This window comes from Hippopotamus amphibius, chromosome 17 (genome assembly GCF_030028045.1).
Source record: "Hippopotamus amphibius kiboko isolate mHipAmp2 chromosome 17, mHipAmp2.hap2, whole genome shotgun sequence".
Taxonomy (NCBI): domain Eukaryota; kingdom Metazoa; phylum Chordata; class Mammalia; order Artiodactyla; family Hippopotamidae; genus Hippopotamus; species Hippopotamus amphibius.
Genome location: NC_080202.1, coordinates 48,204,349 through 48,230,473, shown reverse-complemented (window position 1 = coordinate 48,230,473; position 26,125 = coordinate 48,204,349). Strand labels below are relative to the sequence as shown.

The 26,125-nt window shown below is 40.9% G+C and overlaps 1 protein-coding gene across 14 annotated transcripts in view; it reads right to left on the bottom strand.

The window, feature by feature from the left end:
* STRADA (STE20 related adaptor alpha) overlaps positions 1 to 24,357 on the bottom strand; it is a 32,743-nt gene extending 8,386 nt beyond the window's left edge. For 2 of the 14 annotated variants that reach the window (XM_057714493.1, XM_057714502.1), the window contains exons 1-7: positions 24,247 to 24,341; positions 23,349 to 23,445; positions 14,780 to 14,859; positions 12,827 to 12,884; positions 10,564 to 10,592; positions 1,205 to 1,307; positions 49 to 170 (exon numbers count right to left, since the gene is read on the bottom strand). In XM_057714493.1, coding sequence (XP_057570476.1) covers positions 49 to 170; positions 1,205 to 1,307; positions 10,564 to 10,592; positions 12,827 to 12,884; positions 14,780 to 14,815 — 348 coding nt within the window. In that variant the 5' untranslated portion in view covers positions 14,816 to 14,859; positions 23,349 to 23,445; positions 24,247 to 24,341. Of the gene's footprint in view, positions 1 to 48; positions 171 to 1,204; positions 1,308 to 10,563; positions 10,593 to 12,826; positions 12,885 to 14,779; positions 14,860 to 23,348; positions 23,446 to 23,800; positions 23,964 to 24,246 lie in introns of all 14 variants that reach the window. The other 12 variants (XM_057714494.1, XM_057714495.1, XM_057714498.1 and 9 more) reach the window with 12 other exon arrangements.
* Positions 24,358 to 26,125: the final 1,768 nt, after the last annotated feature.

Sequence of the window (26,125 nt, the reverse complement as noted above, 5' to 3'; positions counted from 1 at the left end):
CTGGAACTCAGAGCCTACCCTCCACGTGTCACATTCACACGTGATTACCTGCAAGAACGTCACCATCTCATTGGAACAAGCTTCTAGGTTAATCCTGCGTACCGTCACGTACTCTCCCGTTGGTCTGTACCTTGCTAGGTTCACTGTCATCAGGTCCTCGAATCCTCTGCCTAAAAGAAAAGAGGAACGCCATAAACAGGGACAAGAGCAGCACAGGTTTTCATCTCCCTTAAAGAGACTTCATTTTTTTTTTTTATCTTTTTTTTTTAATTTATTATTTTTTTGGGGGGGGTACACCATTCAGTCAGCTGTTTTTACACACATATCCCCGTATTCCCTCCCTCCCTCGACTCCCCCGCACCCTCCCTGTCCCGGCCCTCTGAGGCATCACCCATCCTCGAGTTGGACTCCCTTTGTTATACAGCAACGCCGCGCTGGCTGTCTGTTTCACAGTTGGGAGTGTATCTATGTCTGTGCTACTCTCTCGCTTTGAGAGAGACTTGATTTTAAAAGAAAATTCAAGTTAAAACTTTCACTTCTGTTATCTCTATTTTTTTAATGACTAGTTCTACATGTTGATTATCGATTTTTTAAAATAAATTTATTTATTTATTGGCTGTGTTGGGTCTTCGTTGCTACAGATGGGCTTTCTCTAGTTGCGGTGAGCGGGGGCTACTCTTCGTTGTGGTGCGCGGGCTCCTCATTGCGGTGGCTTCTCTTGTGGAGCACGAGCTCTAGGCACATGGGCTCAACAGTTGTGGCTCACGGGCTCTAGAGCTCGGGCTCGATAGTTGTGGCCCACAGGCTTAGCTGCTCTGAGGCATGTGGGATCTTCCTGGAGCAGGGCTCGAACCCAGGTCCCCTGCATTGGCAGGTGGATTCTTAACCACTGCGCCACCTAGGAAGTCCTTCGCTTGTTATTTCTTGATTTTTCTTCCATCAGTTCCTTCTCAGCCAACTATTCTGACTATGGCCCAGGACACCAGAAGTGGACAGCCCAAAAGAAAAAATTGAAAAGAGCTTCTCTCCTGGAAACATGATCTCTTTTCCCACACTTGGAAGAAGAAAACCACAGAAGACCCACAAAAGCCAGTTTTGTCTCCACGAACCCTGCTAACTGACTGACAGCTTCCTGCGCACCTTCATCTGAGGATGCTGAGAAGGCTGCCAGGGTGCCCTGCCGCATGACAGTCCTGAACATTACCTATAACGGTGAGTAGCTCATAACACCCTCCCTCTGGCAGAAAGCTACTCATGATCTCCTGTTTAGAGAAGGATGCTATCGACTCTGAGCTCGCCTCATTGGTCTAAACAAAAAGAAAAACAGGTTAGTAAGGGAAACTTGGGGACGGGATGAGAGTGGGGAGATGGTAATTCAGACCCACGAGGAGACTGGCATCTAAACAAACATACAAATTCTGACCCTGGGGCAAAGAAACAGTTCCAGTGCTTTTTGATGAGAAATGTAAAGTAAAACATCAGCTGTTCAATGCAGTAATCAGCAATAAGAGCGTAAGCATGAGTGCTATTTACAAACGGGGGTGGGGATAGGGGCCAGGTCTGGTCATCAGCTGACTTGCTCATCCTTGCCAGCAACTGGCTCATCTGCTAAAAACTATGAAATTCTTACTTGGGGAGGCAATTCTGGAGAAAGGCACGTTTAGAAAAGAGAAGGGGAATGGCTAAGTGGGGGGTTCTCTGGCATTTCCTGCTGCATCAGGGTCCTATTTTTAAGGTCCTGACTAAAAAAATCCCAAAGATCAAGTGCTGAATCTTGCTATAGGCAAAATATGGCCATAAGAGCCCCTCTCGTTAGCAAGCCGAGAGGCTAGACCAATCATTCCCTGACGTTTCCAAGTGAGGCCAGAAAATAGCTAATACCCTGAGCTGCAGGCAGGAAAGAGAGCTGTCAGGTCTCTGTCATCATCCCAGGCAGCAGGGGTGACCTGCTCCCTCGTCCCTGTGCACTCAGGCAGCAAATGAAGCTGGACCCCAGCCATTTAGGATGTGGGTGTCACATGTGAGGTCCTGACGGAAAGTGCCCAGCAAAACACACGGCAGGCCAACAGCTCTTCCTTCAGTTTAACAGGCTCAGTTTCCTTCTTCCAAACCTAAATTTATTTGTATGACTTAGGGACTATGAGTAATTCTCTTTCTTTTGGGTGTTCTTTCTTCAGATGTGTGTCTAACTGAAACAGAGAGCCTTAGGCCAGCTCATATTTCACATGCTGTGTCCATAAACCTGCCCTCTGGTCAGGAAAAGGTCTTTGAATACACGAAGACTCTCCGTTCTGCACGAGACAGAAGAGTGTTTGAGTCGAGAATGTTTTGACTGATGTGGTGGTATCACCTTGTGGGGGGTCCCTGATGTCTGAAACACACCTGGTTTCAAAACAACTGATGCTGCCAACGAGGAAAGAAACCAAATGCGGTTCGGCCTCTAGCACCACTTAACACTAACAATAAGAGGGACCCAGTCAAGCAAAATTGAGCCCTGTTAACAAATCACAGTTCTAATTTAATTAACTTTATACTTCTGAGATTCACCTGTATTGTTATACTTAGCCATGTCGTATAATATTCATCTTGTGAACGTAACTCAAGTTATCCTTCCAATGCTGACGGGCTTTTGTGGTTACTTTTCATTCTGCTATTATAAACCGTGCTACTAAAAGCACATTTGAATGTGTCTCTTGACACATATATGCAGGAGTTTTGCTAAAGCTGGTACCTAGGAGTGGAATTGGAGGTCACAGAGTATATGAACATTGGACTTTAGGAAAAAATGCCAAACTGTTTTCCAAAATGGTTACATCAATTTACATTCCCGCCAGAAGGCAATACATGGATGTTCTTGTTGACCCATCTTTTCCCCAACACTTGGTATATTCAGACTTAATTTTCCCCAGTCTCATTGTGGGTTTGATTTACATTTCTGAATGCTATTGAAGTTGAGCATCTTTTCATGTGTTTATTGGCCACGTGAGTTTTCTCCAGAGTGAAAATGCCTCTTTCCGTCGCTTGTCCATTTTTGTACCTAGTTGTTTTAATGCAGGATTTCCCCAAAGTAGGCCCCATGGAACACTGATCCTGCCAGTTAATGCATGAAAAGTTTATACGTCCAATTAAGCTACAAAATGCAGCACACTCTTTCTCATGGACAATCACAAGGTGTACTTGCATATCAAAGGCTCTGAGAAGTTCTGTAGTTTGACAAAGTTTAACTTTGTTTAACCTAACGTTTCCCAAAGAAACCTGTCCAGAGAAGTCTTTTGTGTCTCACATCTGTTAAATTTGGGGGAAGATGATTTGGGAAAGGCCATTTTTAAATAAAACATATGGTATAATGTGAAGACTCTAGGCTTAGGGGCCAGGGAGAGACAGAACTTGAACTCAGTCTATCACGTGCTCTGTGGCCCCGGGCAGGTCCCTCTAACCCCTGGAATCCTCGTCATCTCAGCAGTGGAGTAACTCCCGCTTCATACAGTTGTTGTGACAATGAAATGAGGCAAAACATGTAAAGAGCTTAGTGCTACTTGGTGCATCACAGGTATTCAACGAGTATGAATTCTCCTCTTCTCCTCCCTCTTTTGCTGTCTGCTTTTTGGGTTACTCTCTCATTCAACAAAGATGGAACAGAGAAAATGGAGAAAACAGAGCCTCCTAAATAGAGCTTGATCAACAATTAAGGTTGGTTTGATTTTGGTTTTTACACGTCTCTGTGTTTCCAGAGGCTCTGAAAGCAGATTCTAGGATCACTGAATAGGCACTGAAGCTTCTTGAAACTATCTTGTCTTCAGAGCAAGATACTGGTTACTACATGCCAGGTGCCTCACACAGGTGAGAGATACTGATAGTGAAGGAACAGAACGGAGTTGCAATTTCATAACAGGGAAGAGCCATATCTGACTACATGTTGGATCTATTTCTTTTACTTTAACCTTTGCTTCCCTTTGCTTTTGTTCGCTAAAAAGATACTGTCTACACACAATGGCATGCCTTAGGGAAACCTGTTCCTCTGCCTGAATGTTAAACCAAAGTGCCTTTGCCCAGGGAAGCATCCTGACCCTGTCCACCTGTAGATGGCTGCAAGAAAGAAGAAATTAACACATCCCCTCCCCGAGGCTGGCCATCCCAGGGGATATTTGCAAAACTTATGGCCCTTTAAACTTTACTTCCTCATCTTCTCCCCCTCTGTTCTATAAAAAAACTGGCATCCAAACCCCAATAAGATGGTTTTTTTGGAGACACTAGTCTGCCATCTTCTCCGTCTGCCAGCTTTCCAAATAGTGGTATTCCTTGCCTCAACACCTCATTTCCCGATTTATTGGCCTAAATAAAATCTTGTTATATCTGTTGCACATCTGTCAGCAAGAGAAGTAACCTGATGTGAAGAAACTTTTAAGGAAAGAAAATGCAAATAAGATAAGAGCTTTAGGTGAACTTTAAAAATAATTATATTTTAAGAACGTCTATCTAAAATTAATCTCTCCAGATAGTCGACAACCTGAAAGTTAGAATTGTGCTAAAATTAGTTAAGTGATGGAAGGTCTGTGGAAAGCGGACCTCAAGAAAAGAGTTTTGTGTATGGCCAGGACTGACTAAGTGTAAAATAAGTTTAACTGAGTAAATACATTTTAAAAGTAAGCTGCTGCAAAACTTGAATTTGGCTTTTCTCTCTGTTAAGACAAGGTTTCTTAAGATGCTGAACGGCCTTTGATAATAGATTTTAAGTTTCTTTACCTTTTCAGTGATCTGTTCTCTATTTGCCTTTGAAATCTTTTATTGTTACTTTGGCTAAGTGAATAACTATTGTTTCACAGTGACCTGTGATCCTATCTGTTTTAAACCCTTTTGATTATTTTTTTGGCAAAACTTCCCAAATCAAATTATAATGAAGCTCCTTTGACTTCTAGCTAACTTTGGGATGCTTCAAAAGGCCCCTGAAACACCCCAAAGAGAGCTATTTTTTTTTAATTTTATTTATTTATTATTTTTTTGGGGGTACACCAAGTTCAATCATCTGTTTTTATACACATATCCCTGTATTCCCTCCCTTCCTTGACTCCCCCCGCCTCGAGTCCCCCCCACCCTCCCCACCCCAGTCCTCTAAGGCATCTTCCATCCTCGAGTTGGACTCCCTTTGTTATACAACAACTTCCCACTGACTATCAATTTTACAGTTGGTAGTATATATATGTCTATGCTACTCTCTCGCTTCGTCTCAGCTTCCCCTTCACCCCCCACCCCCTCCCAAACCTCAAGTTCTCCAGTCCATTCTCTGTATCTGCGTCCTTGTTCTTGTCACTGAGTTCATCAGTACCATTTTTAGATTCCGTATATGTGAGTTAGCATACAATATTTGTCTTTCCCAAAGAGAGCTATTAACTAACTAGGTTCACTTGGTATGTTAAATTACATGGGAAGTATTGTCAAATAAGTAGTAAATCTTCTTAGGTTATATTGTATGGCAAATGACACAGGCATTCTAGAGATTATACGGAGTTCCTAAAAATTTGGTATATCCTGGTAAAATGTTATTAGTCATAAATCTAGTTATTATCTAAAGTGCTGTATGTCACAGCAGTAACCAAGTTACTCTGTTGACTGCATCGTAATCAGATTTAAACGTGCCTTCTTAAGTCTTTCATCATTATAGACAGTTATGGTTTCACTCTTGATACCTTCGCAAAAATGCTTCCTCTTCAAGAAGATTTATAGAAAGAATCTTTGGATAAATACAAGTGTCTGACTTGCAGAGCATAATGCTGAACTGAGTAAGAAATTGAAAAATTCTAATGGGAAATCTGATGGCTTCATAAAACTATTAGCAAAAAGGATTAGTTACAGGGGACTGAGTGAACTGGTGAATATGTATGGTTATAATCTGTATGGTTTCCATCTGAAAAATGACTGGTTTAAATCTGTGTTTTCCAGGTGTAAAGAAAACCTTGCCCTTAAACTAATGATGACATAGTAAATTTGGAAAATTATACCTTTGTAAGCTGAATTTATCTTTTTCTCTCTACCTGGCTGATCCTGCCAGTAGCATATACTTGTCTCAAAGATTAAGCCACTCATGTCTAAGTGCGCAAGGCTGGTACGGGGTACAGTGAAGCTGCAGATGGCTCATTAAATCAGTGATGGTTCCTTCGGTCGCTCTTACAGCAACTGGATTACAACTAGTTATACTAATCATTGTTTTAATTTGTTCTTTGCTTCCAAATCGTTTGCGCTTTGTGTCTCCCTGCTGCACTATGTCTGTCAGTGTTACTAGCTGTGTTACTTACATCCTGTCTATTTTATAAGACTGTTATCTCTTACAGTAAGTACCCAGTGTGTAACCAGGCCTCCAACAAAACTGATGATGGCTAAACATCTTGAGGAAATAGATCACATTTATGACTCACAGAATAATTGTAACAGTGTGATTCTAGGTATGGGAAGAGACAAAAAGGGAAAATGTCTCCTGGATCATAACTAGACAGAGGATCCAGAAAATCTTTAATTATCAATAGGGCCTAATCCAAAAATTAGCACCCAGAGTGGCATATCAAGAATTTTCGCCTGATCTGGGATGAGCCTCCCGGTGCCGTGGAACAAAATTTGATCATGAATGTCTCCCAAACATTGGTCAAATTCCTGACCAAGAGGAGAGGATCTGAGAAACAATATTTTCCGCCACATCAGTCATTAGCAATTGCAGCCCTCCAACGTGAGCCAGCGAGCCCTGAGAAGACTCAGGAAGGAGAAGAACCTGCCATCTGCAGCCGTCAGACTGCGGCCACTCCCCACGGTGAGCCCTGAGGAGACTCAGGATGTGAGGATACAGGGTACAGGCCCCAGATAGCTGAGGTGCACATCAAGGGAGTGATTTCAGTGAGCCCAGACTCTTGCAACTTTCCATACATAGAAAAGTGCTAAATTCCTTAACTTGAGATGCTGCCTCGTGGGCTTGAAGCCCTCAAAATTCTCGCCAAATAAATAACTCTCAACTTTTATGTTGTGAATATTTTTTTAAGTCTACATGTGTAAAGGAGACACTTTCCAGGGAGGAACAAAAGAACGACATTTGGAACACTGGCACCGATGACGGACATTCCCAGAAAGATCCATCTGATGAAGCGATTAGAACGGTCATCAGCCCTTTTTCCACGAGCCTGTGGAACGGACACTGACAGCGGGGACTGTAACCAGGGAGAGCCAAATCTGCCCACATGTTGGATCTGTTTCTTTTACTTTAACCTTTGCTTCCTGTTGCTTTTGTTCACTAAAAGGATACTTTCTATGCACAGTGGCCTGCCTCGGGGAACCCTGCCCCTCTGCCTGAATGTTAAACCAAAGTGCTTTTGCTCAGGGAAACATCCTGACCCTGTCCACCTGTGGATGACTGCAAGAAAGAAGAAATTAACACATCCCCTTCCGGAGGCTGGCGATTCCAGGGGATATCTGCAAAACTTATTGTCTTTTAACTTTACTTCCTCATCTCCTCCCCCGCCCCGTGCTATAAAAAAACTGGCATCCAGACCCTAATAAGATGGTTTTTTGGAGACACCAGTCTGCCATCTTCTTGGTCTGCTGGCCTTCCGCACAAAGTTGTATTCCTTACCTCAACACCTTGTCCCTTGATTTATTGGCCTGTCCTCTGGCGAGCAGAGCAAATTTGGACTCGGTAACAATTTGAGCAAAAAGCCTAAACCAAGAGCTCTCAAACAGTGACTCCCCAGCTGTTGAGAATTTCATTGCAGGCTGAGCTAACCGTGGAGAGTCCTATTTTAACCTTATACCTCTAACCCGCTGCACATACTCTTGCTCTGCTTTGCTGTTTTCTCAAGTATCAATCTACCCTCAATAAAATCAGCATCCCCAGTTCACACAAAACTCAGGTGGTTCCTTTCAGACCCACCCCCCCACTCTGGCCTGTGAGGATCCACATGATTCGGCCGCTGCCTGCTTCCACAACTTCACCCCACACCGGGCTGCCCTGACTCACTGCACCTGACCCACCTGAACCAGCAGTCTCAGCAAACTCGCACCAGCTGTCCCTCTGTGTGGAACACTCCTACCCTACTCTTCTCCTGCCCCCACCATTTGCTCATTGCTGCCTCCCCCTCATCATTGAGGTCTCAACTTCAATGTCATCTATTCATTGACGACTGTCCAGCCAAAGTAAACTAGGCTCCCAGTCACTTTATTGTGTCATCTTGCTTTACTTTCCTTGCTGTGATCACTGTGACCTTCCTCATAGTGATCTCACTGCAGTTTATTTTGCCTATTGCCTGTCTCCTCTACTAGAATGCAAGCGCCATCGAGGCAGGGCCTGTCTGTCTTCCTCACTGATGTATTCCCCAGTGCCTACAATAGTGCTGGCACCTACTTAAAAAAGAACCATTTAAGCAGTGTTTGAACTCAGGACGTTTTCTGCCCATGACCTTGTTATTCTCTTGTGCTGAAGAGGACAGCAAACGTACCAGTCCATTCCACTGGAGACAGTTCAACATCCTGACTTATACTGCAAATGCCAGCCCTCCTACAACACATTCCCTAGCTCCCCTGTTACCAGGGGAACTTTACAGATCAGAATCTGACACCTGTGTGTGAGAAAGTGCTGTGTTTTTTAGCAGGTAACAATATGGCCCCAATGAGAACAAACCTAGAACGACTTTGTATTTGAAGGTCTCTCCTCTGATCTCTAGGCAAACTCCTTATGATTCTCTAATTTGAAAAAAAAGGACTATGAAGGACAGCTGAGACCTAAGATTTAAAAAAAGTTTTTATATGCACTTTAAATAACTCCCTTTGGATAAACTATATATAGAATACTTTTTCTTAAAATTACCTATCTCCCTTTTCCTTGCCAGGAGTGTGTGTAAGACATACTGTCTACCAGGCTACACACTAAAGCCACACTTGTGTTGAGCCCAGGTAGGGAATGATTCATTAAACTACTGATATGATTAGTTCATAACATGACAAATATTTCTACTGTCTATGTTGACTACAGCAAACAACTTCAAAGCGTTAGTTTTAGAAAATGAAATTCTTTAGGTAACTGGGAATATGAGTTCATTGGGAAACCTGGAATTGCATGAAATGAAGTAGTCTGGAGGTTGCTGTGGCCCCTCTACTATTCTGTCCCCAACTCCCTGGAGATGACCCTAAAATAGATGCTTTCAACTTTGTGGATGTTCTATAGTCTGAACTCAGAGAGAAACCAACCTTTATTTAGGAAAACAAACAAACAAAGGCAATATTTTGAAAGGAAGAGATCTGGTCTGACTTTACCACAGGAAAGGCAGGTTAGTCCATTATACTGTTTCAGATTTAGAAAAAGTCAAAATTCAGATGAAAAGGATGAGATATTTAGTTCATTCTCTTTAAACATAGCATGGCATAGTTTTATTAGTGCAATGTATAATCTCAAATTGCCTAGAGAAAGAAACTAATTCTATCAAACTCTTTTCTTAGTTTCCCCCACCACAAAAAGCATTTTGTACATTTTGAGGCATCTGAAAAATACATAAGCTACTGACATTCAGAAATGACCATAAAATGACTTTGTTTAAAGAGTTTAAAACAAAATACACTAAAGCAAGGACAATATTTATGAAACATCCAACAAATAAGTACATTCAACCTCCCAAAGGTTTCACACAGGATAACTTTTGATATAACATCAGCAGCTGTGAAAATATAAAAACTATATATAATTGGCACTATACTCTGGAAAAATACCTAACTGATCCTATAGGGCATGTTTTTGGTTTCCTGACTGGAAAATATTGGGATCTGATAGAGAGGTGCTCTTGGCTAGCAAAGCCCAGCCAAGCTTTACTCAAAGAGAAATTCCTAGTCGGCAGCATTAACCTTTACTCACGCTGGAGCTGCCTGCAAAAGGCACAAAAGTCTGTTATCTGAAAAGAGGAAGAGGTCTATGGAGAAAAGGGCTCTTACCCTCTCTGTATAAGACAATGATTCACAGTATCAAAAACAGCTTGGCATGCTGCTGTTATTTCCATTGGTAAAATAAACTAGAAGCGTAATAATCAGTGCAAGAGTCTGGAAACTTCTGCCAAGTAACACATTTTGTTTTCTACTTTAAAATTTGGGGTTTTGTTTTTAAAGTGGACTTGAGGTCCTGCCCATAATCTAGACAGAGATCTATATTATCTTTGTGGACTGAAATCTATTATTAATAGACTAAGGATGGAAAATTTAGTACTGCTAGCCACTAACAGATAACCACATGTTAGATCATTGAATCTCTCTCTCTCTCTCTTTTTTTTTCTGGAGAGGGTGGCAGGTGATTGGCAGGGCTAGGAAGGGGAGGAGAGAGAAAAAGTGCCTGAGAGTTTTTCAGTTTTCAAAGTACACATCAGAATCTCTCCAGGGTGAAACCTGAGTCCCCACAAACAGAAGAATTATACCACAAATAAAACTCAATGATAGATGAGCAGAAACATAAAATGATAAGCCAACCAAAAACAAACAAACAAACAAACGAAATTCCACAAGTCATCTCCATGCAACAGCCACAGTGCTAGAGCCTAGAAGATCACTTACTTTTCTCCGAGTGTCACCCGGAGGCTGCTCTGGAGTAGAGAAATTGATTGTTGGCGTTTTGGTTTTTGGCAGAAGACACACCCACATTCAGAACAGCAAGTATTGCACTTAGGACTACATTTATTAATAGAAACCACTTTAGAGTCATTATAGGAAAAAAGTGCCTGCAGTGCTACATAGAAACACACACACACAGACACAGGTCCACGGTAAAAGTACTGCAGAGAGACGGGGTTTTAACCATGCGTCTATGGCTCTTCAAAACTCGGCAAGGCTCTTATTCTACGGGTATTCTTTACTGATTACAACTCAACTGCTATAGTTCTGGTCATACAATTACTTTCCATCAGCACACAATGTTACTTTTGATAGGCTGGTTTCAGTGTCTTGTACAGTGAACAAAAAATTCATTATAAAAATTCATTATAAAATTAGAGACATGGTTGGCTATTTCCCAGGGAGTGCAGGGACTAGAAAACAGGTTTGGAGAAAAAAAAAAAAAGTTTTAATACAGCAACATGTGTTTGTGGGACCACTACCCAATTTGATTCTCCAGTCAGATGCAGTCTACTGTGAATGAAAAGAAAGCTAGGGTTTTTTGGCCCTCTGCTACTCCTGGTGAGCAATGAGTAAAGCAAAGCACAACTTAAATAACTTTCTGCTCCAAAATAAGACAAATTCTTTATCTGTGCTTTTTATTTTCTCCATTCTGAAAAGTGATCAAAGTAAAGATTTTAACTGTAAAGTAGTGGAATGATTACACATCTCCAAATATCTTAAATTATATTGTTAGGTAATGGGTGCAGAGTAAATTACCCTCGATTTATCAAAATAAGATTTTTGTGTGTGTGCCATGGACATCAGTTTTCTGGTACACAAATGGCAGGAGCAGTTGCTTAAGACAGGCTTCTTACAGTCAAAGATAAGAAGCCAGGTAAACAGAGGTGAAAGGAAACCAAACCCAGTCTTCTTAGAGCAGAAGGCAAATTCCAAGCTGTATCAGCTTGGTAACATATACTCCATTAAGCTGTAAACAGCATACAGAACAATCTCTCCATCCTCCTCAGATCGGAGACTAGGGAATTATCAAAAGACGTCCAGAGAGCCTACACTCAAGACACCGAAACCAAAATTCATTAATCTAATTCACATAAATGGAATATTTTTAACTAATTAATGTAAACTGGACTTTCAACCCAATTTCCATCAATGCGAATGTTTGCTTTTAAGCCACTGTATTCCCATTAATCATGGGAAGAAAATAAGAATAGGACCAGAACATAGTATTTTTGTTCCATTAGCCTACTCTTTACTGTGCAGATTATTTTTATTCTTTATACATGAAACAAAAATAACTCATCATTTTTCTGAACTCTCATTTGTCTTTTATACAACCCTTTGACAAAGTTCACCAATAATTCAACTCCAGAAGTTCTCTGAGTGGCATTAGGGAACATAAGTTATTAGGTACCACCTTTCCTAACAAGTCTGAGTTTTCAATTTCTCAAGCCTCTCGGGGGAGTTTGGATCAGTTAACCAGCACACTCAATCTGATAACCCCTTTCTTCAGCTATAGGAGCTGAAGAGGGTAGCATGGTGTTCAGACATAAAGAAAAGGGCTTTGCTACTACTATTTCTATGGAAAAAGAATTTTCCTTGCCTTAAACGAAGATCACAGTTCCTAAAACAGCTCAATTTGAAAACAGCCAAAGGGGAGTGCCTGGATCTGTCATAAACCTCAAAATTGCAAACCTACTTTACTCCTGAGTCAACATGTAGATTTTATAATAGGAAGTTAGTGTTTTTGTCCTAACAGATTTTTTTTCTTTAGTCTCTTAAGTCTCATGAGAAGATGAGTCAACTAGATTGATCAGTAAAACCATAACTTTTATATAAATCACAGCTACTATTGTCCTGATTCTAATTTTATTTTTTAAATCTTCAAGGCTAGAGACTTTTAAACACCTACTTTTTTCCTTTAAGAATATGTATTTCATAGACAAATACTTAGAAGAAACACGTGTGCTTTTAAGTAAGTACTGGCTTTCTAACAATCAAGACAGGCCAAGGGCAATTGCCAGATTAGTTCTCAAATTTTGGGGAAACCACGGATTCAAAAAGGAGCCAAATACATATAACAGCTGTAGCCAAACAAATGTAACAACTTGCCCTCAGAATTGCTAATCTCTATAAATTGATTCAATCAAGAAAAAGGTAGCGATATTTATCCTGAAGTGATAGCTAAATGCCATACCGTACTTACCTCCAAATAGTTCCAAATCTCTTAAGCCCTCAACAATGAACTTTTCCGAGACCCACCGCTAAAGAGGAAAACCCCAAAGAGAATTAGTATTTCTTTCAAGCCACAAAAAATTAGCTATCAGCCATTAGACAGACAGACAAAAACACAACTACAAAACCTGAATCATGTGCAGTTAAGCTACATTTCTAGGGAAAAGTTTTGAAAAGAATCTTGGATTTAAATCAACTGAAAACAATACATTAATTCCTTTTCTCTATTCTTCTCTGCCAAATTTGATGAACAATTCTTAAATCTGACAGATGAGAAACAAGTAGTACTGGCCCTAATAACGAAGACTCTTTTTGTCCTTCCTATAATATAAAACTGCCTTTTGGTTCCATCTTACTCATTACATGGCTGTCTATTACAGATGTTTTGGACCATTAATGCCAATTTGAAAAACATGACTGGAATTCACAACACAGAAAACAGGGATGAGACAGTTTCTCACAAGCCTCTATTAGTTTGTAAAAGCAAACAGCAAGCTGCATATTCTTTCATCCACTAGGATTTCTAAAGACATCACCAACATTTACATTTTCTACCAAGTTTACAAGGACCAAACTAGCCTGACTTATCTACGGTTCACTTTACTAGACTATTTTAAATGAGTATTGGATTTCCACTGTACTGATCAATGGCCTGGTTTCACTCGAATCGGGTTAGGTTGAAACAGAAAAGAAGCTCATACACAAAAGCAATGGGATCAAGGCTGTATTTCACTTAAGGGCTGATATTAAAGCTTGGCTTGGGGGTATTCTTTCCACTGGGTAGAGTGCAGGCCAAGGAGGGATTCGGTTTTTTTTTTTCTCTCTATTAATAGTGAAGTTTACTCTTTCCAATATAAATTATTCTTATCCACATAAACATTAAAAAAAAGGAAGATTACGGAATATTCAAAAATAAATTGCATAATGTAGACTATGAATTGAGACTATAACATCATTCTCTAGCCTTCTCTATATCAATTTTTTTCCAAATTAAAAAAAGAACACCCTAAATAAAATGACATAAAAAATTCACATGCACTGGACCACAAAATTTAATTTACACCTTAATATTTAAAGAAAGTGGTATATTCAGGGAGTTCCCTGGTGGCTTAGTGGTTAGGATTCCAGGCTTTCATTGCTGTGGCCTGGGTTCAATCCCTGGTTGGGGAATTGAGATCCCACAAGCCGGGCAGCCAAAAACAAAAAAAAAGAAAAAAAGAAAAAAAAAAAGAAAGTGGTATATTCTCAATGTCTCATAGTACATATACAGTGTTACAGAATTTTAAAATAATTACTACTGCATTTAGAAATTAAGTACTTCATAATAAATAAGACAGTCTTTTATGAAATCATGGACGCTTGTAAAGAAGCTAAACCCAGTGTTCATTCTTGAGGTCATTTTAGCTAGTGAAGTTCTCAGGTATAATAAAAGTTTTCAAAAAGCCTTCAATTAAAAACTATGATGAGAGTTCCCTGGCAGGTCCAGTGGTTAGGACTCCTCAGTGCTGAGGGCCTGGGTTCAAAAAAGTGTTCCAATGATTACAATCTGATGCTGATTTTTAAAACACACAAACTCATTGAAAATGCAGAGGAAACAGGCAGATCATTAGTGGGTACACATGTACACTGAAAAGGGCCAGCAACTCATCTAATGTTGTATGACTGATAATCATAAAATAAGCCACCTGCTTCTTCTCTATCAGACAAGCTGGTGGGTATATTCTGTGTCTCTGGTCAGCCTCTGCCTGCAAGTTCTTTTCCTAGGAGTGGAGGCTGCAATACCTGCTTTACTTTCTACATCCCTCACTTCTAGATGATTCTGAGCATCACATTAAAAAAAAAAAAAAAGCCTACAATATCTGCCAAAACACACTGTTTTTAAGAAAATAAAAAATAGTAAAGCCAGAAGAAGAGAAACACTCACCCTAATTCGCTCTGGTTTACTTACAAGAAAAGACATGGGTTCCTACTGTGTAGGCCTACTTCAATTTCAAAAATTTAAACCTAAAAGGAAAATAGACACAGGTTGTTAGTCAAATCTGCTTTTACAGAAATATTTGTTAACAAAAACTTACTATGAGTCTACCATTCAAAGCACTATACAAATCGCTAGATTCTAAAGATTTGTTTAGAGAAACTTTCAGTGACAATAAACCTGGATGTACTTTGGCCAAATACATTTTGAAATACTGCAGTCTCTGTAAGAAAAGAGAAGTTCGTTATAGGGTTTTTCTGTTTAAATTAATTTTTAAAGTTCTCTTCATCCAGCCCTCCATTGATCCCTTTGCAGGAGCAATTATCTTCAATTCTTTTGGCTGTTAATCCTCCTTTTTATCATCATTCTTAAACACTGTTGATATGTCACAACATCCATTTTAGACATTTATCTACTAACTTCCTACCACGGTGGGGGAAGACTAAGCTCTCCTACATCACCTTCCTGCACCCTACTTTCCTGCCTTCATTCTCCCAATGTAGTTCTGACATAGTTTTTGGTTAAAACAATAGTCCAAATTTACATTATTATGACTATGCGAACACAATTCTTAGCTGAGGCAAATAGAGACGACCACATCTTCTTTCTCATACACTCATTCCCTGCCCACCCCCACCCCCCATTTTTTCACTTTCTTGCTTTTCCATGTAGCTATTAACTTTTTCCAAATACTTCAATATTTCTGCTAGTAGTCTTATTAATATATTTTTCCATACACTCAAACTCATCCATTCCAATTTTGCCCTGGAGACGGCCTTCCCAAGGCCCTCCATCCTGCTGCAATCTGGACTAGCTGCTTAGTCAGTTGCATTTAGTCTTTATAGTGTGGAGATTTGGGTCTTCCAATTCTGGAGAAAATTATTTCTTTGATAAGAAACAGGAACAGAAATTCTAATAATTAAAGGTGTACTTCTAGAATTATCCCCTAATTTTATATTTACTTCACTTGTACTTTACAACTCTCTACTTTCTAGGAGACTTCTTCAAACTTTATTTTCCAACCTTTCTACTAAGTTTTACATTTTTGTTACCCATTTCTAAGAGCTTTTGCCATTTCTCGAATGTAACTTTTTTCATATCATCCTGATCTTGTTTTATGTTTGCTATTTATAGTTAAGAATTTATATCTAAACATGCGTACTGATAATTACCTTGAATGTAAATGGACTAAATGCACCAACCAAAAGACACGGACTGACTGAATGGATACAAAAACAAGACCCATATATATGCTGTCTACAAGAGACCCGCTTCAGACCTAGGTACACATACAGACTGAAAGTGAGGGGATGGAAAAAGATATTCCATGCAAATGGAAATCAAAAGAAAGCTAGAGCAGCAATAGTCATATCAGATAAAAAAGACTTTAAGGGGCTTCCTAGGTGGCGCAGTGGTTAAGAATCTGCCTGACAATGCAGAGGTCACGGGTTCGATCCCAGCTCCAGGAAGATCCCACATGCCGCGGAGCAACTAAGCCCGTGTGCCAAAAAAAAAAAAAAAAAAAAAAAAAAAGACTTTAAAATAAAAAATGTTACAAGAGACAAGAAAGGACATCACATAAAGATCAAGGGATCCATCCAAGAAGAGGAGATAACCATTATAAATATATATGCACCCAATATAGGAGCACCTCAATACATAAGGCAAATGCTAACAACTATGAAAGAGGAAATGCAAGGCAGAAATAGAGACACAGATGTAGAGAACAAATACATGGACACCAAGTGGGGAAAGCGGGGAGGGTTGGAAGGGGATGAATTGGGAGACTGGGATACCAAATTTTACACTCTAAGTATATGCTGTTTATTGTCTGTTAACTGTATCTCAATAAAAGTTCTTTTAAAAAAAAAGAATTTATATCTAGAATGGCTAAAAGCATAACACATCATGACCAAATGGGGTTGACTTTGGGAATAAAAGATTGATTTAACATTAAAAAATGAATCAAAGTACACAAAACTGTCTTTGTTATTGTCTGCAAATAAAGAACAACCAATTTTAAGGAATTAAAAAAATGGAATTTTACCTTATTAACTAAGTAAATAAGTAAAAATATAATCATTTCAATAGATGGAGAAAAAAAATCTAACAAAATTCAACACTAACCCACAAGTTTTTAAAAAAAAAACTCTTAGTCAACTAGGAATAGTCAAATAGGAATAGAATAGAAATAAATTTACCAAGTCAACTTGGTAAAAGATATGTATAAAAATGTATAGCTAACATCTATTAATAGTAAAAAAGAATGAATGAGTTTCTTCTAAGGACAGAAGCACAGTAAGAATGTTCCTATTACTTCTCTTCATCATTGTACTAGTGGTCTTGGCCAATGCAAAAAGGCAAGAAGAAATAAAAGCCATATAGATTGGAAAAGAAGATGTAAAATTCTTTATTCATAGACAACATGATTTTATACATAGAAAACTCTAAGTATTCTATATAAAATCATTATACTTAATAAAATGAATTTAGAAAGGTCAATTACAAAACCCAATTGTATTTCTATATACTAGCAATGACCAATTAGAAAGGCAAATTTAAAAAACAACACCATCGGGGCTTCCCTGGTGGCAGAGTGGTTAAGAATCTGCCTGCCAACGCAGGGGACACGCATTTGATCCCTGAGCCGGGAAGATCCCACATGTCGGGGAGCAACTAAGCCGGTGTACCACAACCACTGAGCCTGTGACCACTGAGCCTGCGCTCTAGAGCCCGTGGGCCACAACTACTTAGCCCATGTGCCGCAACTACTGAAGTCCATGCACCTAGAGCCCGTGCTCCGCAACAAGAGAAACCACTGCAATGAGAAGCCCGCGCACCACAACGATGAGTAGCCCCTGCTCTCTGCCAACTAGAGAAAGTAAGCCCACGTGCAGCAACAAAGACCCAATGTAGCCAATAAGTAAATTAATTAGTTAATTAAAAAAATCAAGACAATAAGCATGATAATTAAAAAAACAAACAAAAAAACCCCACAAACAATACTATCAACAATACCAACAAAAACATTAGGAATAATTTTAATAAATTATGGATAAGACCCGTATATTTAAAATTATAAAACGCTGCGAAGAGGGATTAAAGATGATCTACATAAGAGATACGTGCCATGTTCATAAATTGGAAGACAATATCATTAAGATGTTAATTCTCTCTAAATTGATCTACTGATTCAGTGCAATGCTAATCAAAATTCCAGCAGACTTTTAAAAGAAATTGATAAGCTGAGTCTAAAATATACATAGAAATACAAGGAATCTGAAATAGGCAAAATAATTTTGAAAAAGAGTTAGAAGACTTACATTACCTGATTTCCAGACTGACTTTATTGCTATAGTAATCAACACAGGGTACTTTGGTCTAAGGATAGACAAATGGATCAATGGAACAGAACAGAGAATCCAGAAATATACCCATGCATATATGGTCAATTAATTCTCAAGAGAATGGCCAAAGAAACTTCATGGGGAAAAATAGTCTGGACACAACTTGATATCTATTTACAAAAAATGAACTTTGACCCTTACTTTATATTGTACACAAAAATTAATTTGAAATGGATCATTGAACTAAAGAAAAAGTTAAAACTACTAAAGAAAACAGAGGAGAAAATCTTCATGATCTTGGGATAAGTAGAGATTCTAAAAAAGAAAATTAAGAGCATAAAACATAAAACAAAAATATGATAAAAGTGATCTTTACCAAAATTAAAAATGTCTGCCTTTGAAAGATACCACTAAGAAAATGAAAAGACTGGGAGAAAATATATTGTGTGTGCATGTGTGTGTGTATGTGTGTGTGTCTACAAAGGACTTTATATACAGAATATATAAAGAATTTCTATACTCAATAATGAGACAACTCAGTTTAAACAATGGGGAACAGATCTGAACAGAAGATATATGAGTGGGCAATAAGCACATGAAATGATGTTCAACATTACTTGTCATCAGGGAAATGCACATAAAACCACAATGAGATACCACTAAACACCCACCAAAATGACTAAGACTGACAATACCAAGTGTTGACAAGGATATGAACCAGCTGGAACTTTCATATGTTGCTGGTAGGAAGGTAAACAAGTATAGTAAATAGTTTAGTAGCTTCTTATGACCCAATAATTCTGCTCCTAGGTAATCTACTCAAGAGAAATGAAAACATATCTTCTCATAAACTTGTACATGAATGCTCATAACAGCATTATTCACAATAGCGCCAAACTGGAAACAATACAAACATCTACTAATGTGGTACATATACCAATGTAATACTACTCCACAATAAAAAGGAACAAATTACTGATACAGGCAACAATTTTTTTTTTTTTTTTTTTTTTTTTTGGCACACGGGCTTAGTTGCTCCGCGGCATGTGGGATCCTCCTGGAGCTGGGATCAAACCCGTGACCTCTGCATTGGCAGGCGGATTCTTAACCACTGCGCCACCTAGGAAGCCCGCAACAATTTTATATTAAGTGAAAGAAGTCAGACACAGATCTATATACTGTTTCCATTTACATGAAATTCTAGAAAAAGTAAAAATATAACAGAAAGCAGATCTTGGTTGCCTGGGACCAACAGTGAGATGAGGGACCAACTTCAAAGAGACAATGAGAACTTTTCAGGGTGATAGAAAAGTTCTGCATCTTTATTGCGTGGTGGTTATGGGAGTGTACCTATCAAAACTCAACAAACTGTACACTTAATATAGGTGTATTTGGGACTTCTCTGGTGGTGCAGAGGTTGAGACTCTGCACTCCCAATGCAGAGGGGTTCAATCCCTGGTCTGGGAACTAAGATTCACATATGGCAGTTAAGCCCACGTGCCGCAACTACTGAGCCAGCACCCTCTAGAGCCCGCCAGCCACAACTAGAGAAGCTTGTGCACCAGCACAGCCAGAAAAAAAAGTGTAGTTTGTTATAGCTAAATTATATCTGAATAAACTTGATTTTAGAAGTAAAATGGCTAAAATAAATACTCATAATAAATACTTCTGAAGAATCTAGAAAAAAGCCTGCCACATTTCCCTTCTTTTTCTGAGGTGGGCTAGGGTTGTGAGGGGTCATGGCAGTGGTACAGCAGTGGGGGTGGGGACTTAGTCTGGTACATAGAATTCTAGAAATCCTTAGAACTGCTTCAGAGAAGTCAAAGCAATGGTTTTCAATCCAGGGGAGTGAGGAGGCCTTTCAAAAGCATCTACAGATTTTTACCAACTTGCATTTATTCTCACCCAACCCTGATTTTCTCACAGAAGCCCCCACCCCACCATGTTGAGAATCATTTATCCTGCCATGAAATAGTAAAAATATAGATTGAATTTGAAAAAAAAAAAAGGATTATTAGAATGCACATTGTCTAATAACATTAAACACAAAACATCACGCCAAAGAAATTTAAGAGAAAACAAGGATCATGTCCATATGTAGTCTATAACAGAAAGAGAGTATTAATGTAGATAGGTGATTTTTATCCTCAGGAGGAATTATCTATGCTCTGGAAAAAATACTGGAAATAGAAAATAAAGTCAATTCCAAAACACTATATAACAAATATAACTGCCCAACTGGAGAGGTCCAAGAATAGGTTCTAGGCTGCCACTTCAGCTTCGTTAATGATCTGAACCACTGGTTCCCAAATCAGGATGCGTTTCAAATTAATCTGTGTTGTCAGAAAAATCTACGGATGCCTGCTTGAACACCCACCTCCAAAAAATTTAATTCAGCAGGTCTGGGGAATGCACGAGTAGAAATGGGCAATGCCTTATGAAGTTCAGCAAAGGGAAAGGTTATGATGAGCTGGGTGGACCTGGATAGTTTCACTGAAGGGGTAGGGCTTGAATGTCAAATAGGACTTAAAGAAAATGAGAATTCCAAGCATAAAATAGTATTAGCTACTGATTTTTTAGTGCTCACTTATCCACAGGTGTATCTCCTGGTTTCTAGAAGAGTGCCTAGCACACAGTAGGCACTCAGTAATACTGAATGACTGACCAAATGTGCCAAGTGGTATCTCAGCACTTTGCATATACTCTCCAATTAATGTGAGGGCAGTTAAAGAAGCATAATTCCACACACATGAGAACAAGTAATAGGCCTTAAGTGCTTGCCAGAGCACAGATTTTATTCAGCAGGCAGTAGGAAGCCACTGTAGGCTTTGAACAAAAAGGTGACAAACACAGAGCAGTGGTCTAAGATAGTGTCTCTCAAGCTTCACTGTGCACGTAAATCACTTGAGGATCTTGTTAAAATGCAGATTTTGATTCAGGAGGTCTGGAGTGGGGCCTGGTAGTTCTAACAAGTTCCCATACAATGGTAATGCTGCTGACCTGTGGGCCATCATATTGACTAACTTTTGAGAACCCTTGTTGTAAGGAACATTCTAAGGAATATTAATCTGCAAAGGGATGGGAGAGGGGGAGGTGAAAATAACCCAGAGAAAGGAATGCCAGTTAGAAAACAATTATACCAGACCACAGATCTTGTGGTCATAAGAGCCTGTGGCAGAGGGAATACTAACAAATAGATGGAGGGACTTCCCTGGTGGCGCAGTGGTTAAAAATCTGCCTGCCAATGCAGGGGACACGGGTTTGATCCCTGGTCCAGGAAGATCGCACATGCTGAGAAGCAACTAACTCCATGTGCCACAACTATTGAGGCTGTGCTCTAGAGCCCGCGAACCACAACTACTGAGCCCGCATGCCTAGAGCCTGTGCTCTGCAACAGGAGAAGCCACCACAATGAGAAGCCCACACACCACAATGAAGAGCAGGCCCTGCTCGCCACAACTAAAGAAAGCCCGTGTGCAGCAATGAAGACCCAATGCAGCCAAAAAAAATAATGATACAAAATAAAATTCTTAAAAAAAATTTAAAAATTAAAAAAAATTTTTTTAAATTAAAAAGAAAAGAAATAGATGGATAGGGAGAAGGAAAAAATAAAGAAATTTAGTTAGTAAGGACACCGTAAGTCCTTGAGCCTATCCTCCACTCTTTGGAAGAACAGCTTTTAAAAACTCCTGGGTATGAGGTTATCTAGTCTTCGCCTGAAAACTTCTCAGGCCAGAGACTCACTACCTAATCTATTAGGAACCCATTCTACCTGTGAACAACTCTGACGACTCTGACTTTTTTGTGTGTGTGCCCAAGTAACTGGGAAAAGAGTAGTGTGTCAAAGACAAAATAGGATAGCTCGGAGATGGAAGTGGTTTTGATGGAAAGATGAGTTTGAGTTTTCAAGTCATATTGACGCTGAGAGAACAGTTATATATCCCAAGTGGAAACAGCATTCAGTTAGAGGAGTATTGACAAGACTGATGCTTAGAAGAGGGATTAGAGATGGCTATGCGGACTTGGGAGTTAGCAGCTAAAGCAACATGAGCAACAGAAATTCACTAAAGAAGAAAATGGTGAGAGAAAAGCAGAAAGCTGGGAAATAAGCCTTGGGATAGGTCCATATTTAGGACACGGAGCTTGAACGGCAGATAGGAAACTGAACCCCAAAGGAAAAACTTTAATGATCCTGCTTCCCTTTGTGGACCACTTACATTCTCCCAATCTGTTAACCTTTACCTGTCCTTCACTACTCATCTCAGGTGTCCTGTGCTACAGGAAGTCCTCCCTGACTGCCCCAGCCCCAGCATGTTAGATGTCTAGCCTCTGCATTGAACCCTTATACATACCACTCTCATAACTGCCTATTTATCAGTTTCCTCCACTAGAATAGAGACTCCGTGAAGGCAGGGAATGCATCTTGTTCACTGCTGCGTTCCCACAGGCTACTGGGACCAGCACTTAATATGGGCACTCCTGTATCTATTAAATTAATAGTAGTAAAAATAATGAAAGCAGCAGACATTTATGGTGAATTTAGTATGTGCTGGGATCTGTGCTAAATGCTTCACGGAGATCAGCTTGCAATAACTATTACATATCCTCGTTTTATAGATCAGGAAATTAAGACTCAGAGAGGTTAAATGCCCAAAGTTACACAGGTATGGGACTTTCCTGGCGGTCCAGTGGTTAAGATTCCAAGCTTCCACTGCAGGGGGTGTGGGTTCAATCCCTGGCTGGGGAACTAAGGTCCCACATGCTGTGTGGCACCTCCAAAAAATAAAACAAACAAACATAAACACAAAGTTACTCTGGTAAAGTGGCGGAGGACTGATTAGGTCTGTTCCAAAGCCTGTGCTCTAGAAACCCTGAGTGATAACAGAGAAGCTTAGGGAGAAGGGTCAAGATTGTGTGCACAAAGACATAATGACTGAAAAGGCACTGCCTGATGTGACAATACTGCTGACCAGATGCCAAACGGTACAGAAAGGAGATTCATTTACCTTGATTTCATTTTTTCCTTTTGCCTATTTTTGTCACTGGTTTTCTAAACTTCTTCCATGTCTGGGATTGCAACTATAAACACTGCATTTGAGCCATAACACCTCTAAGAAACCTAGATAAAGGGTGGCGGCAACAGATGTAAGCAGTTCAGCACTGTAACTTACGGCTCAATAGGCTCCCGGCCTGAGGCAGGTAATCAGAAAAGATCTGGTTTCTTCAACTCCCAGGCACAAGAAACAGTCTTGGTGGGGGGGGAGGTCTCTAAAGAAAAGTATCCACGAACCAATGAAAAACTGTCTTAATGCCACAAATATATACTGGAATACGGTTCTACTCCAACAGATATTACAATTAGAAAAGAATCGATTCGAACGGCTTTTCCTCTTCTGGGAGAAGTCAAGTTAGAATATACTAGGATATCTTAACGGATGGCTGGGCAGAGAAGTTCGTTTCCCCATTTCCTGAAAACTTGAATAATCTTATTTAACCACTCCCCTTCCCTCGCGCTCACTTCCCTACCCCCACCCCTCATCTCCACCCCAATCTACTGTGAGCACTTAAACATTTTGGGAAACAAAACAATTAGAAGCTCTGTTTAGGCTGATTCAGGGAGTACCTGATCTCTGTCCTTATGAAGGCTTGACCTACTTCCTATCCAGCCTGGTATGAGATGGGGATGCGGCAGGGCGTGGGGGAGATGCGGCGAGAGGGCAACAGCAGGGTATGCCTCCTCTTTGCCAGATCAGGACAAACTGCCACCTGGGCCCTAGGTTCCCCACCTGAAAGTGAGGGGGAAGGGGAGAGGGAAAGCAGGCGCTCGCCTCTACCGCCCGCCAACTCCGCTCCCGTGTCTCCGGGCCAGGCCCAAGCCTATTCTCGTCCCAGGCTGCAGCCCCTCTCTGAGGGAATCGAGGAGTCGGGTGAAAAGGGGCCCGTGGAGGGAGAGGAGGGGCTTGGGGTGGCCGCTCTGACGAAGGCTCGCCCCTGAGGAGATGGAATCGGCGTCAGGGCGAGGAGGGACTGGTCCCCGGAGTGCACTAGGCGGCCCCGCCAGCTCTGTACCTGGTCCTGGAGTTAGCAAGCAGTCCCGACCCAATTTCAGCTCCGCCTCCTCTGCTTAAGGCCGCGCTGCCGCCTGGCGGGTTGCTGGGGAGGGGAGGTACGCAACGTGCCATGCGCAGTAGAGGGACCCGGGGAGGGCTGGCAGAGCCCCGCCCCGCCCCGCCCCGCCCCGCCCCTCGTGGGAGAGGAAGCCCCGCCCGGGCCCACTGCCTGCGCCGCACGGCGGGAAGCTCGGCGCCGCTGCGCCCTGGCCTCCTCGGCCCCGCAGGTGCGGGAGCTCCACCTGGTTCCTGCGTCGCCTCGGGTGCGGCGGGTCCGCAGCAGCAGTCTCTCTGAGAGCGGTTCTCCAGTTCTGTGTTACCTCACGACGCGCAGCCAAAGACCTAGCTTGTTGTTGGTGTGGCCTTCGGGGTCCGAAAAAGGCTTTCCGGAGCCTCCATCCCCGAAGCAGGAAGGACGTGGGATGATTTCAATATTGAAGAGTCTAGGCAAACCAACACTGGCTGCTGACTCGCTACTTTGAGTACTTTTTTAAAAGTTCTTTTTCCTTTTGTGTGGTAGGACTTGAGTGGAAAAATCAGTCTCGCACTTCCTTTGAAGATATCTCGAATGCCCCTCACTTTGGCCTCTCGGGGTCCAGGCTGACAAGCTGCAAAGGGGACACACACCCCTTCTCTGTGCCACCTTCTGTAAAAGGAGGAAAATAGCTCAACTATCTTTTTTCCCCCCTCTTGCTCTTTTTGTCCTGGATTCTTCTTTACCCACAACTCTGAGAGACACGTTCTGTTTGCAGAAACCTGTCAGGTTTGCCTTGCCGGGAAAGCTAGCCTAAGCCGAGGCTGCAGGGCTTGAGAAAGGATGAAGCAATAAGTGATGGAGCAAGACTTCCTTCTGTGACACTGCTTTTTTTTTTTTCCAGTGACCTACTCTTCCAACGGGGGTTGGGGTGGGGGCTGGATCTAAAATTGGATATACGCCATCAACTAATGAACACTCGGTCCTTCTCAGCTATGACCCATGACACAGATTTACACTAGTCTAACTTCCCAGATGGGGAAGAAGTTCGCTACAATCAAACAGGGACCAATGGAAATTCGATGCCGAAACTGAATGTGAACTCTGTCAGTGCATCTCAGGATCTCAATGAATTTTACACACATCACTTTGTTCTTATCTAGTGCTGTAACATTCCAAAGCAGTATCCTCACTATTCACTCACTATCGAAGAAGATACTTCTCTCAGCAGCAAACTTGGTAAATTGACAAAGCAAGATAGTAGCAGAAATTGAAGTAAAATCCCTGCGATGTTCTTTTGAAAAGAACTTCTTCACTTGTGGTCTTTGGAATCAAGGGTACTAGAGGAGTCAGTGCCTGAAAAGATGCCAAACTTGATGCAGCTACCGCAATGGGGAATTTAAACATGGAAGTACTTGTCATCTGTTCTAATATCCAACCCAGTAGCCATGTCATTTTCTAACGGGATGTCAGTTGGTCAAGGGGGCTAAAAGATCTCACCATCTTCATGACTGCCCACAAAAGTTATTTTGAGAAGCTTTGGGCCTAGACTCTGTTTCAAGGGGCAAATTTCCCTGCAAAAGGGCCTCCTAAATCCAGATAACTTAGAAAACTGGTGTAATGAAAGGTCAATTTTGAGAGTTTACAAACTGTTTCTTCTTGCTTTGCTTTTATGAATTCTGGGATGCACAAGCTCCCTATTCCTTTTCACTTGCGTATAATAAGGGCTGGGACTATCCAAGATTTCTGGAGCATCCTGAAACTTGCTTGAAGCCTGGAGGAATGGACATGGACTGATGATCCTGGCTATTTTGTTTTTAACTCTGAGCACCCAGAGTGCACTGCCCTCTTCAAGATACCATAT